The sequence below is a fragment of the Mytilus trossulus genome, chromosome 5 (assembly GCF_036588685.1).
Source record: "Mytilus trossulus isolate FHL-02 chromosome 5, PNRI_Mtr1.1.1.hap1, whole genome shotgun sequence".
NCBI lineage: Eukaryota > Metazoa > Mollusca > Bivalvia > Mytilida > Mytilidae > Mytilus > Mytilus trossulus.
The window spans coordinates 66750540-66765417 of NC_086377.1; the positions used below are offsets into that span (position 1 = coordinate 66750540).

Sequence of the window (14878 nt, forward strand, 5' to 3'; positions counted from 1 at the left end):
TTCAATGTTTTTGAATTGTGACATCATGTTCCGCTTGTCCTTTTCAATAGTATTTCTGTTGGTATGGGCAATATGTGAAATAGTTGTTATCAAAAAACAAAAAGGCAAGATATATAGTGGTCACGTGTTGTTTGAGGTTTATATGCCGATGTGGTCATTATGTGCACAACTTTGCTCCAGAATTAAAGTATGCAAATCTATTAACTTTATAGCATTGAATAATACGTGTCAGATAAATGATGCTGAACCTACAGGAAATGAGGATGGACTCATTGAAAGTGTTGGAAATAGCTTTATTGCTGCTTCGAGTCTACCAAAGGTAATTATGATAAATATTATTAAACACTATACTGTCAAATAAAGTCAACATTAGTATACCGCTGTTCAAAACTCATAAATCCATGAACAAAAAACTAAATCGGGGTAACAAACTGTAACCGAGAGAAACGCATTAAATATAAGAGGAAAACAACGACATAACACTAAAATGTCAAAACATTCACTCACAGGGAATAGTTGTCAGTTGTGAATTTATTCATTTTCGTGGATACGAATGTGCTCGTGGATTGAGGAATATTTCCATATTCGTGGCAATTTAATTTCTTGGTTTTGACAAACTTTGCATACATTCCTACAGAAAATTCATACTTCTTTGAACATTTAAATTAGTGATATCCCTGTACATGTAACCATGATATCATCGAAAAAGATCTCAAAAACATGTTTAACCCTACCACAATTTTGCGCCTGTTCCAAGTCATGAGCCTCTGCTTTAGTATGGTTTTATTTTTAATTTGAGTTTCATTGGTATTTAGTTTAGTTTAGTTTTATTTTGACGTTCATCTTCACTGAACTATGCATATTTGTTAAAGGGCCAGCTGTAGGACGTCTCCAGGCGCGGGATCTTCTCTCTATATTTAAGACCCATTGGTGGCATTCGGCTGTTGTTTGCTCTATGGTCGGGTTGTTGTCCTTTTTACACATATCCCATTTCCATTCTCAATGTAATCTAATGTATAGCAATGAATCCACTGTATAATGTACACAACTCTAAATATATGTCGAATGGTCCTTTTATTTTCGTTTACAGAAACTCTTTTCCCGTATTTAAAATGTATCTGTCAATAGGCTGTCCGTTTTTGTTTGACATATTTAACATAAAAAATGTATATTTCTCCAAACCAACTTTTCATTATTCTATAAGCTTACCTTACACAACAATCTTTAAAATAAAAATTAAGACAGATACAGCAAATGTTTGCTTTGAAATTGATGGGTAATACCACCTTTGATTTTTCCTATTAGGATTTGTTAATTTGCACTCTTCAAGAAACTGTACAAAATTTATCATTGTTATAAAGATAAAGTACTTGCCATGAAGCACGTTATATCCTGTCCAGTACTATTGACAAAATTTTACATAATATTTCATTGCATATAAGGAAATAACCATTAATACTTGAAGTCAAACAAACACATGTTACCCCTTTTTGAAATGTGTACAAGCTTTAGTAACCATGTAACCCAAAGTTTTCAAAATATTCAATAGAAACTCCCAAAAAACATAATGGTCTTTGAAATACCTAGGTTATATGTTTATAACCCAGAAATGTGTCACTGCAATGAAATATAGGATTATTACAAACAAATGTCAAAGTCAAGGGACTGATTTTGTTCGACCTATTTTCGTATGTAATCGGATTTGACGTACTATGCTTTGGTGGTACTAGTATTAAACCTACAAATAGCAATCACATGCTAAAGTTCCAAATCGAATGTGTCTAAAATTGGTCGCTATTACTATTGTTAAATGTGTTGGGTTGTGAATTTTTGCAGGCTTAGAATACTCATATCCTGTAAATCATTGGACTATTAACAGTATAAAAAGCAATCAATTCATTGAACGATCCTTACTAACCACTGTCTTTCCTTGTGAGAAGCAATTCATTTTAAACAGCATATTGTAACTAAATATAAGAATTTATGACTTTATCATAGATAACTTCAGCTGACAATGTTATACACCGAAACGTGTGTTCCAGGTTCAAACCACCGTTTTTCCATAAAATGCCCTGTACCAAGTCTGGAACATGGCCATTATTACATTATAGTTCGTTTCTCTGTGTGTCACATTTCGGTGTTGTGTCTCTGTTGTGTCGTAGTTCTCTTATATTTGATACGTTTTCCTCAGTTTTCGTTCGTAACCCATATTTGTTTTTCTCTCTATCGATTTATGAATTTTGAACAGCGGTATACTACTGTTGCCATTATGATGCACTGAATTGTACATGCTATATTTAAGGGAACTTGATAACATAAAAAAATAACACTCAGCTAAAGTTATCTATGGGAAGGTTGTAAAATCTTATATTTAGTTTCATTTAAATAACAGTTACACCTGCTTGTAAGGTCTTACAAATTGTGGTTCTCTAACTGTTTAGCCAACAACATATCATCATAGAACAAAATAGTGCAGGCTAATTGCCTTGTTGGCTTGTTGTGTGTACTATACATAATATTTGAATTTGTATTAAGATCCAAAACTGCTTGAGTTAAACTAAACTTAACATAAACGTCAAGTACTCGTACAGCGGTTTGTGTTTGTACCGGCAGAAAAAATCAGCGAAAATGTCATGGCTAATGACGTCTTTACAGTAAATCCATTGAACATTGGATGTGTTTTGATTTATATTTTAGTCTTAGACATGTTAGATGCATATTTCTTTTTATTAGTTGCTTTGAACCATCTGCCAGTAACTGCGGCTACTCTCAGATCTGGTATTATTGTCTTTTTGAGGGGATTCATAAGTACCCTGCTAAGTTCTCTCTGTTGTTGGATGCATTTCTGATTTGTATCAATCTGATGACCTTAGCCCTTTTCAACTGATTTTTATAGCTTTTCTTATGTTTTATAGATACATCACCGTCACAGTTTAAGGTTGATAATAGAACAATTTACACGAAAAAAAAGCAGCCTGATCGATATTCAGTACAATTAACGAAAAACAGATAAAATATACAAGAACACAATCAATGAATTATATGCTCCTGACTTATATGCAAAACAGTTAGTGCAATATGATCTTTAAAATTTAAAGATAACATTTGCAGTATGCTATGACGTGGTTTGTTTTCCGAGATAGTTACAAAAGAAAAAAGTAAATACAAAACACAGATGCATGCGCTTGTTTTAATTTTTCTAACATTGACTAGAGGAATTGGGGAAGGTTAAGATTTTAAGATTACATTTGTAGTATATATATGTTGTGACGTGTTTTTTTTTAAAGACATTTACAGGGAAAAAATAAAATCAAAAGAAAGACGAATGTTCAATTTCAATACCACAAAAAACATAAACTCCTCTTATAAAACAAAATGTAGTATAGATTTTCCATTGGACTGAATAAACGAATTTGTATTTTGTAAAATAATGACATACCCATAGAACATTCATATTATGTATTTGCATACTAAAATGATTGATAAAACATAAATTACACTTACTTATATTGACTAAAAAATCAAACAGAAAAAGGACAATTGCAATCAATCTTCTTTCAATTAGTTTATGTTTGTGTTTAGAATGTTAACACATAAAAACAAATGTATCTGAATGGATTTGAAACCATAAAAATAAAATAGTGTTTATTTTTTAAATTATCATTTTTAATAATGCTTAAACATATCATAACTGTTTGTAGTTGTTAAACACACATTCGCCTATTAAAATGAACTGCTTATCGTCAAAGATATAGGTTATTTTTCTTGAGATAAAAATAAATTTCCGCGAAACTATTGCTTATACATTTTTATTATTAAAATACGACTGCAGTACCATAGAACTTATTAGGTTCAAAAGCAATGAAACAATAGTTATTCAAGGGAGATTGTAGAAAAACAAGATTAAACATATACGCATTACTTAATTTTGTATTTTAACTTTTCAGGAGGTAGCTGGTCCGTGTAAAGGCCATGACTGCAATGGCACTGAAGTGTGCATTTCACAAAGTCCGACTTACGCATGCGTAAATATGTTAGAAATCTTTTTCGAAAGGAGAACCAGTGAGTTTCATATAATATAAATGTGCTGTGAAACATATATAAGATGACTTGAAAAATACCTTCTGTATCATAGTCTGGTTTTAAAGCTTTTTACAGTGAAACCTAACTAAACCGAATAATGCATGAACCAAAAACATGGAGTATACGGTCATATCAAATTTTATGCGCTGTGAACCTTATAACTAGAACATTGGCCAAAACCGAACAAAGTCCCGAAGAATTTCGGTTTAAACAGGTTTCACTGTATTTGATTGTTGACCTTTATTATGTTATAGTTTTTCGATATTGTCACTAGTGACGCTTCATTCTTATAATACAAATCTTATATTTGATAAAATAAAAAGCGAAAATAAAAACAAGAACTTTAAAATCGATTTTTCAATTAAATTAACAAATAGTCATCATGCATTATTTTAACGAACCAATCTAAGAACTATCATCATGAATTGTTTTATTATTTTTGTTTGTTTGACCTAAACCTTATACATCGCTACTTAAGCTGGTTAAACCCTCTACTGTCCTTTAAGCAGTGTTTGTTGAAGATCAATACTATAACAGCTAATTAGAAATCTGTTATATCCGATCATTATTTAAAGATACTTTCCCCAATAGAAGGCAATCTATATTTCTTTATTAAATCTTGAAGACAATATCGTTATAACTGGGAAGCAACAAGAAAAGCAATAACATAATATTAACTCCGCCGCAATTTTGCGCCTGTCCCAAGTCAGAGGCCTCTGTTATTCTTGTATGATTTTTAATTTTAGTTTCTTGTTTATAATTCGGAGTTTAGTGTGACGTCCATTATCACTGAACTAGTATAAATATTTTTAAGGGGCCAGCTAAAGGTGCGGGTTGTTGTCTCTCCAACACATTCCCCATTACCTTTCTTAATGTTATAAAGGAAAAACATTCGTTCTATGAGTTTGTCCCTCTTGTATCTTTCGCTCATCTTTTCAAAATAAAATTAAATCGTGCATAATGTGTAACGACAACAACACATTTTTTTATCGTTAATTATGACGTCCAATAATTTGAGCAGTACAATTAATTTCATACAAATGATAACATATTGATTAAAATGGTTATTTAACAATTAAACAAAATTAAGTCTTTCTCAGTAGAATAATTTTTACAGAATTAATATGTATAGTTTACAATATGATTTAGATGGACCGAACTACCGGTGACGAAATGTTTCTAGAATTAAATTTCTCTCATTGAATACAGTACACTATAATAAACTTACTTTTTAGATATAACTTTATCCTCAGATGACATAAACCATATACATTTTGATTTATTTGGGAAGCTTTTAAAGTTTTTTGGTAATTTTATTTAAGTAATTTATACATTCAGGTCTTCTATTTTCTAAAACATGACACCGAAGAAGAAAATGAATTTCATCTTCAACTTCATTGTGGCATAATTTACATACTCTATTTTCCACTGAAAGCTCTTTTTCAATGTCTAATTTATCTGCAATGCATCTGAAGTCGCCTTTCATCCGCATTCAATTAAGAATTTTTAATACAAATATTTTTTTTAAATTATCTGATTGATCCATGATATCCCCTTCTACTTTTTATAAGCTACAATAAACCTTTCAAAACTTAACCTAGCTCAACACAACTAACCAAAATTGAGGATGTTGTTATAAGTCAAGCCACCAGCCCAAATTCATCGCAAACGGTCGATATAATGCAACTTATATCACACAAAAATTTTAACGTGGACCTAATTGCATAAATTTAGAATTACCAATGAAAACCTTTTATCTGTTGTATCGTTTAATATATCTCTTTGTTTTAATTGGTAAGAGGAAAAATAATTCTATTCGATTGACATAGTTTTGTCTACCTCAATTGCACGTGAAATGTCACATCCATTAATAGATTTAACAAGATCATTAACATTTACTCAGATAGTTAGTATTCAATCGTACAATGTAGCTATATCATAAATAAATCAGATAGTTAGTAGTCAATCGTACAATGTAGCTCTATCATAAATTAATCAGATAGTTAGTAGTCAATCGTACAATGTAGCTCTATCATAAATTAATCAGATAGTTAGTAGTCAATCGTACAATGTAGCTATATCATAATTTAATCAGATAGTTAGTTGTCAATCGTACAATGTAGCTATATCATAATTTAATCAGATAGTTAGTTGTCAATAGTACCATGTAGCTCTATCATGATTTAATCAGATAGTTAGTTGTCAATAGTACCATGTAGCTCTATCATAATTTAATCAGATAGTTAGTTGTCAATCGTAACATGTAGCTATATCATAATTGAATCAGATAGTTAGTAGTCAATCGTACAATGTAGCTATATTATAATTTAATCGGATAGTTAGTATTCAATAATACCATGTAGCTCTATCATAATTGAATCAGATAGTTAGTAGTCAATCGTACAATGTAGCTATATCATAATTGCATCAGATAGTTAGTAGTCAATCGTACAATGTAGCTATATCATAATTGAATCAGATAGTTAGTATTCAATAGTACCATGTAGCTATATCATAATTCAATCAGATAGTTAGTAGTCAATCGTACCGTGTAGCTGTATCATAATTCAATCAGATAATTGATTTTCAGTAAATGTAAACGCAGTGTAAAAAGGTAAAAACACAAAAATACTGAACTCCGAGGATAATTCAAAAAGGAAAATCCAAAATAAAAAGGCAAAATCCAAAAGTCCAAACTCATCAAACGAATGGATAACAACTGTCATATTCCTGACTTGGTATAGGCATTTTCTAATGTAGAAAATGGTGGATTGAACCTGGTTTTATAGCTAGCTAAACCTCTTTCTTGTATGACAGTCGCATCAAATTCCATTACATTGTCAACGATGTATAAACAAAACAAACATACTCAAAGAGTAAAAATGTCAAAATTAGGGGTGCAGCAGTCAATATTGTTATCATCTTAATATCACTATAAAAACAACAAATGTAACGAAGAATCACAAAAAGGCATACATCAAATTTAATATACTCATTTTGCCTTGAGAAATGCTGTTCAAGGAAACCTCATACTCCCTAAACCAAAAACAGAATTATTCAAAAAATCGTTTATGTATTCTGGACCATTCTTGTGGAATAATTTGCCAATACCGTTAAGAAATATTACAAATATTAATTCTTTCAAATACAAAATAACAGATAATTTATTGAAATCAACCTAGCTGTATAAATAATATTAAAAACTGATTATGTCATCATGTTTATTTTTTCATCACATTTTATCAAGTTGTATTGAACATTATTATCACACTTGACTTGTTATGCTAATGTATGTATGCAATGTACTAGTATACATTTGTGTTTTGTTTGATTTTTCATTACGAGGGCCTCAGGGAAGATTAGTTATATAGCTAACTGTGTAACCCTCTTAAATTAAAGTAGTGTTGTTGTTGTTGTTGTTGTAGTATGAAGACATACATACATGCATAGTCAGATAAAGTTGATATAACAAACAACAGACTCAACAGTAAATGTAATAGTAATAAATAAATAATGTGTGGTTCAAAGTATGACGGGATACATATGTACAGTATCACGTCAAATGTATAACATAACAAAACCAGACTTAACAGAAAAAGTATTTTTATTGAATAAAATAATTTTGTCATTCATAGTATGTCAAGATCCATAAGTAAGAGTAATTTAAGTAAATGAAATTATTTTGTCGTTCAAAGTGTGATGTTTTTATATAACCACAGAGTCAATTCAAAAGAATATCTCAAAAAATGACTTAACAGTACAAGTAATATTAATTAAGACTAATAAAATAATACTATAACAGGTTATTAAGATGATAACCAACGTCAGTACGCAAAATTTATATTTCAAGACCATCTTGTATTATTTGTGAAGTTGATACGGAATTTTTATCAACGAGTTCTGGGTATCTTCCGATGAACTTTTAATTATGTGTATTTTTATTCATATAGGAGAAGGATCAATTGTGTCTCAATTTAAGAAAACTGGCCAGAGCACTTTATATGACTGTGAATATGGGTTCGCATGTGGAGCTGAAAAAGGGGTTGACGGAATTAAGGAACCTAAAAGCATGTTTCATACACGTATGAAACTAGAACCTTTCTGGTGGGTCAATCTCGGACAAGTGTACAAGGTACAGAAGGTGATCAGTACAAATCGGATGGATAATTATGGTTAGTAAAATAAGACATATAAATCGACCTTATACAAATGCACGTTTACATGTACATGTATACGAATTAGGTTATTTTTTTTAATTCAAATGTGGAATGAAAAATGAAGTGTGTAGTATTTTTTAAGGTTTTAATCATTTCTCAATTTTTAAACAGTTGCACACTTTCAGTAGCGACTACTTCAACTCAAAATAGGTTAAAATATATTCTGATTTTGATTTGCATAAGGTCGATTCATATCCTACGCAGACCATGTTACAGGTTTATGCGTAGCTATACTTTACTTATAGTAGTTATCAAAGGTACCAGGATTATAATTTAGTACGTCAGACTTGTTTACATAAGACTCACTAGTGACGCCAATATCAAAATATTTATAAAGTCAAACAAGTACAAAGTTAAAGAGCATTGAGGATTCGAAATTCTAACAAGTTGTGCAATTACGGCTAAGAAAAGTTATGCCTGGGATAAGAAAATCCTTACTTTTTCGACAAATTCAAAGTTTTGTAAACAGGAAATTTATAACAATGACCTCATTATTTATATTCATGTCACCACTGGAGTGTTGACAACTGGGCTGGTGGTTCCCCCACAGCCGAAACACCCACCAGCCGTGTCATCGACCCAGTGGTGTTAATAGTTATCAGGATTATAATTTAGTACGCCAGACGCGCGTTTCGGCTACATCGTTCCTAATCAAATTTAATACGAAAAAGCGCATTAGACATTCATAATTATAAAGTGATTTATTTAATTTGCAATAGTTATGAGCGTCATGAAAACTGAGATATATAACAACTGAAACATACCAAGATTTTAAGACCAACCTTAACGAAATAATAATAACTGAATCAATCTCAAGTCCCTTTTTTCAGAAGGAGTTTGAATCAGAGCTTTTCAGTAATTTCAAAAATGTATCAATCTTTGCCTTATTATGGTTTACTTTTAAAAATTGTCACTTGGTTGGAGAGTTGTATCCTTGACACTCATACAACATCTCCTTATCTATATATATGCCCAGGTGGTCGTGTGGTCTAGTCGGACGGCTACAGTACATGCGTTTTACTCCTCAGTTTTAATCTAGCGGCGTACTACAGTACATGATAGATAAGGCATGGAGATGATATTTATACGGATCAGCTTATTTATCTATAGTAAAGGATCCTACAAACTAATACAAGATACAGCCATAGAAAATAATTATATGTATTCACGAAAAAAAAAAAATTAATCAATTAAAAATGTTATAAATTAATCATTATATATTGAACATTCTAACATACAATTTCGAATATTTCATAATGAACCTCATGAAAATCCAGCAATCGCAATACGCATGGAACTGTCATTGAAATTAACAATTATTTGATTGTACATGTTGAACACGTGCGCAATACCCCTGCTCTTTGTTGATTGTTTACTATAAGGTGACAATCGGTAAACTTTGGCTTCAAAACACGGCATTAAATGAGCTTCCATATAGTAAAAGTTTAACAGACAGAGAAAAAAAATGACATTTATACGATATATTTGCGTAAAAATTAATAAAGCCTATTCTAAATATATCATAGTGTGTAGCTCATGTCTTTGCCAAGGTTTAAAATGTTCTCTTCAATTAATAATTTATAATGATACGAAGTGTGTGATGTTGAAATTCCAGTTACAGTTAGAATGTTTACTATATACTAACTAAATAACAGATTTAATTAATTCTGTATCAATTATCGTTCTTTTTTTTTTAGGTCATCGGCTCACAAAAATGCTCCTTCATGTCGGCAACAGCTTAGATACATCACGAATGAATGTATGTGGACAGTTCATTGGTCCAGCCGTTAATGGACAGGTCATAGTTATACGATGCTACACACTACCAGAAGGACAAATAGTAAAATTAACGAGTTTTCATACCGCACCAGAGTTCTTTCATCTGGCTGAAGTTGAAGTGTATGCTGTTTAGTGCCGTTGTTGACATGAAATGAAATTTGTTTGCATTACCTTAATCAAAACTGTAAAATACATAGCCATACATGATTTTGTACAGGTACTAACAGATTTTCAATTAAACAAAAAAGGTTTTAAAATTATACAATAGAAAGACAAGTGCTCCCAAGTATATTGATTGATTTTATCTTAAACTGAATTCATGTTTAAATGTCTTAATTTCATGTTTAACAAAGTCCGTTTATTTCATAATTCCATTCAAAGATTTAGATACATTAACGTCAACTAAACATTTTCAAAGAGTCATCAATAGGGTCAGAATGGAAATATTTTTTGTCATAAAAATTATACTCTGTCGTCTCAAACAGGAAAACCATCTGTCTAAATTATATAGAAACGAGAAATAAATATGAACCATACCAACAAACTACAACCACTAAACAACAGGATCATGACTTAGGGCAGGTGCATACAAAGTCAGCGGGCTTATCAGCATGTTTAATAAGTAGATACATGCATCCTTCATCAAATTACACGCATTCAAACAATCAAACCAGTATTGAACAGCCTTTTACCGTTAAATGTATACTAGATGTATGTGCCTGCCCTAAGTCAGGAGCCTGTAATTTAGTGGTTGTCGTTTTTGAATGTGTTACATATTTGGGTTTTTCGTTAATTTTTTATGCAATTAAGGTAGATCATAAGTATATACTTTCTAAGACAGAGTTTTCTTATAATTTGCCAAAACGAAGATTTTACTATGCTTTTTTTCAAAAATATATAATAAAATTTATGGGTCACCGTGCTATTTTTAAAGCTATGGATTGTTGAAAATTGCCTAAATTTGATTAGATTGTTCATAAAAAAAACACATTTGTGTGCATACAAAAAAAATCTATGAGATAGAATTTTTAAATAAATTGTGTAACGATAGGTTTTATTACATGTTTTAAGAAAAGAAAACAAAATGTCACCGAACTTGTTTTTTGGCTACAAGTGAAAATACAAGAATTCTCTATAAGTCCAGTATAGTTTTTTACACAAAAAGTTATCTCCCCTTAAATCGCTCATTTAAAAAAATGATTCTAAAAAACAAAAAAAAAATGATATTTATAAAAATATTCTGGATAATACAATAAATCATCAAGTTTTCTTAATATAAACAACAGTGTAACCATTAAATTGCAAATCTGTCTCTAAATTTGCAGATTTTGTCAAATTACTGGACCGAATTTGTATAGGGATTGTACAATCCAAGATGGCGGTTTACCATGAATCTACCATAAGTTGTTAATTTTCTTGTTTAAATTGCTTTATGTTGTGATTTTATGCCATTTATAGCTAACTATGCGGTATGAGCTTTTTCATTTTGTTGACATCCGTACGATGACCTATAGTTGTTAAGTTGTGTCATTTTTGTCTCTTGCTGAGAGTTGTCTCCTTGACAATCATACCACATCTTCTTTTTGTATACATTACAAAACCACGATATACTAAGAACTTGTATTACCCATAAATCAAAATACATCATGAAAGTAACTACAATAGCTTGTGTCTGAGAACTGGTCTATGGTAGAAAAGCCGATTATATCAGAAGTTTAACTGGTCTTAATATAGGATTTCAATTTCCAGTTTTTGGTTCAAAAAGGTATCAGAAAATTGATGTTTGTATTACTCGAAATATTAGATATAAAACAAGTTTAATCCTACAGCTATTGTTATATTTCATATGTTATATAATTATTTTATCTGAGTATATACAATGAGTTTATATAATTATGGACCGTAGAGAAAAACAATAACAATCGAAACCAAGGAATAAACAAAGAATTACAAAACGAAAGGACATTTACATCAACAGTTATAAGAAACAACACGAACTCCACTTAGAACCGGGAGTGAAATCAGGTGCTCCGGAAGGGTAAACATATCCTGCATCGTATAAGGTAAAAGGTGATTATCCATAATTGTCAACCGTTAACGATCATTTGTCTGATTGAATGCGCAGTCCAGACTGAGAACAATAGGGACACTATTGTTTAATTAAACCAAAGGGCACTTCAAAACCATTGAAAATATATGTAAATAACCACTTGTTCATTTGTGACTTTATTAACAAATAATTTATCAAAACACAGAATTATTAATTTGAGATTTGAACTGTCTCATATGTACAACAGATACATACTATTTCTGTGAAGTATTATAGGCCCCGAAAAAAGGTTCATTCGTGAAAGCTATCGTCAGTACGAGATGGATTGCAAATAGATATTTCTCCGCCAATTGATTTTTAAGCTGGGCGTTGTCATTTTGTTTTATGATGTCAGTGACGTCATTTTGAATTTAGAATACTCCTGTGTAAAATTGGAATGGCTTTAAATGATTTGAAATAAAACAACAAAAATAACCAAACCAATATTTGCGAAAATGTGACTTGAGACAAGTTTAAAATGACCGGACTAAAATCGGAAACGAAAGTATCAAATGAACATTCTGATATTTTTTATTTTGTGAGACATAAAAGGGAAGACATTGAAGTTAAATATGCAAACGGTGTAGTTGCATTTCAGAAAAGTGTGCAATATTTTTCATTTTGTCTGAATATTCTTCAAGGCGTTTAAAGCCTGTTCTTATTTCTCTCAGGATCGTACGTTTTACACACACTTTTTTTTTTCTATGGTCGGGTTGTTTTCTTTTTGACACATTCCCTATTTCCATACTCAATTTTATTGTATCAGTTTGATAAATGAGTTATGTTTATGTCTCAAGATGAATTGTTAAACATAAAAGTAAAGCAATATAAGTTTGACAAAAGCACATTTTATATTGTAAATAAGCAATATGCTTATTAATGCTGTAACTCATCACTTACAAACTCTGCTGGTTTATTTTATTACGAGCGTAGGTGTCCTCGTTTTTTTTAATACACGCTTCAATTATCAAAAGGAATTATTTTTGATTTGGAAAAGAGATGCAAATTCAAATTTATAATCATTTTAAAAACAACGTTAAATTCAAAGGGACTACTGCTAGAAAATGCATGAACAATAAAGTTTTTGATTAAATATCGCGATGATTTATTTGATACAAAAGCATTATTAATGTCATGATGCCGTCACATTTTAACGAGTTTCATTCTTTTTTTAATGTTTGATAATTCTTTCTTTAGTTAGCCTGTCCAAAAAATAATTAGCAGAATTATCTGTTTGATGCTAGTACGCATATGAAGAGTATGTTGTCAACATAATTGAATATAATGCGACGTTCATACAGGTGAGAGGTTTAGCTAGTTATAAAACCAGGTTCAATTACCATTTTCTAAATACAAAAAATACATGTTCCGAGTCAGACATATGACATTTGGTCAGTATTTTTGTAATTTTACATTTTTTTTTGTTTTTGGCATGTTTTGATACTTATACGTATATGAAGAGTGAGTTGTGGCAATTATCGCCACGCGGATTATAAGGCTATAGTTTCTAATGAATGTTTTAAAAAAAAACATATTGCTTCACACTTGTGTCTATGGTGCACATCTACAGTAAGTAAGTAAGTGAGTCAATAATGTATTAAAGTGTCATACACTAATAGTACACATTGTTTGGAGTTCGGTATTTTTGTTATTTCACGTTGTACTCTTGTAAGCCGATATTTAACAATTTGAAAACTATTTTCAACCCATTGATGTTGTAGTGGCTTATTTGTTCAATATTCCCTAATGGTAACATTATGCTAGACAACTTTAAAGTGTTATATTAATTTCAATAAAATAAAGCGTATGTTAAATAGAGTTGTTTTGTGTTTTAACAAATATCTGAATGATATACATCTCCCAGGTGGAACATAATTGCAATGTACTTTCACGGATAGTTTACTATAAAACGGTTTGTCCATTAATAAATAATTCCTTCATGTCATGCTATATGATCATTTTAAAATGGATCGGCTTTATATTGTCGATATTTTACACTGCTCGTTTCGATTCTAATAGGACAGTATTTTCATAGGGCGAAGCGCAAAAAAATACCTTAACATTTTTAACTGTCATCTTTCCTCCCCATGGAGTCTATTTCATATTTTGTAAGTTTAAAAACTAAAAGCATGATAAATATATATTGTTTGATAAACAATGAATAAATAAATTGATAAAAGCTGCTGAAATGTATACAGTTTATTAGTATATCAGCGAGAATATTAACACTACATTTGTTAGCATGTGTCAAATATATTTTGTGCTTATCTGGTCTTGTGGTCATAAAACTTTCGAGCACGATTTTTGTACTCAGTCTCAAGATTCAACCAATCAAAATGCTTGATTTCATGTTTTGAGCATGATTGTTGTGCTCCGAGCACTGAGCAAAGTTTTATGACTTCAACCCCAGAACACGGCTTTGTTTACTAGACGTAAAAAGACGTCATATCAGAATACATATTATATTAAATCGAGAAAACAAACGTAGAAATGCATTATTACATCAATCGATATAGATTAAATACTGAAATACTCGTCACATGGTGTCAGAATATACTTTTTAAATTTAATTTTACTTTGATTTCCAATCTATGATATAATCATATTTTTTTCAAATAAACTCATTTTCATTGGACATAACGTGGACATATTGACATAAAAAAGGGACTAAAGATACCAGAGGGACAGTCAAACTCATAAATCAAAAAAT

At 30.6% G+C, this 14878-nt stretch overlaps 1 protein-coding gene across 1 annotated transcript; it reads left to right on the forward strand.

Moving 5' to 3' along the window:
* Window positions 1-142: 142 nt before the first annotated feature.
* On the forward strand, window positions 143-10212 carry LOC134718227 (fucolectin-4-like). The gene is made up of 4 exons (XM_063580720.1): window positions 143-319; window positions 3948-4062; window positions 8034-8255; window positions 9998-10212. Exons 1-4 carry the CDS (start codon window positions 143-145, stop codon window positions 10210-10212), a joined length of 729 nt encoding a protein of 242 aa, XP_063436790.1.
* The last annotated feature ends 4666 nt before the right edge of the window (window positions 10213-14878 follow it).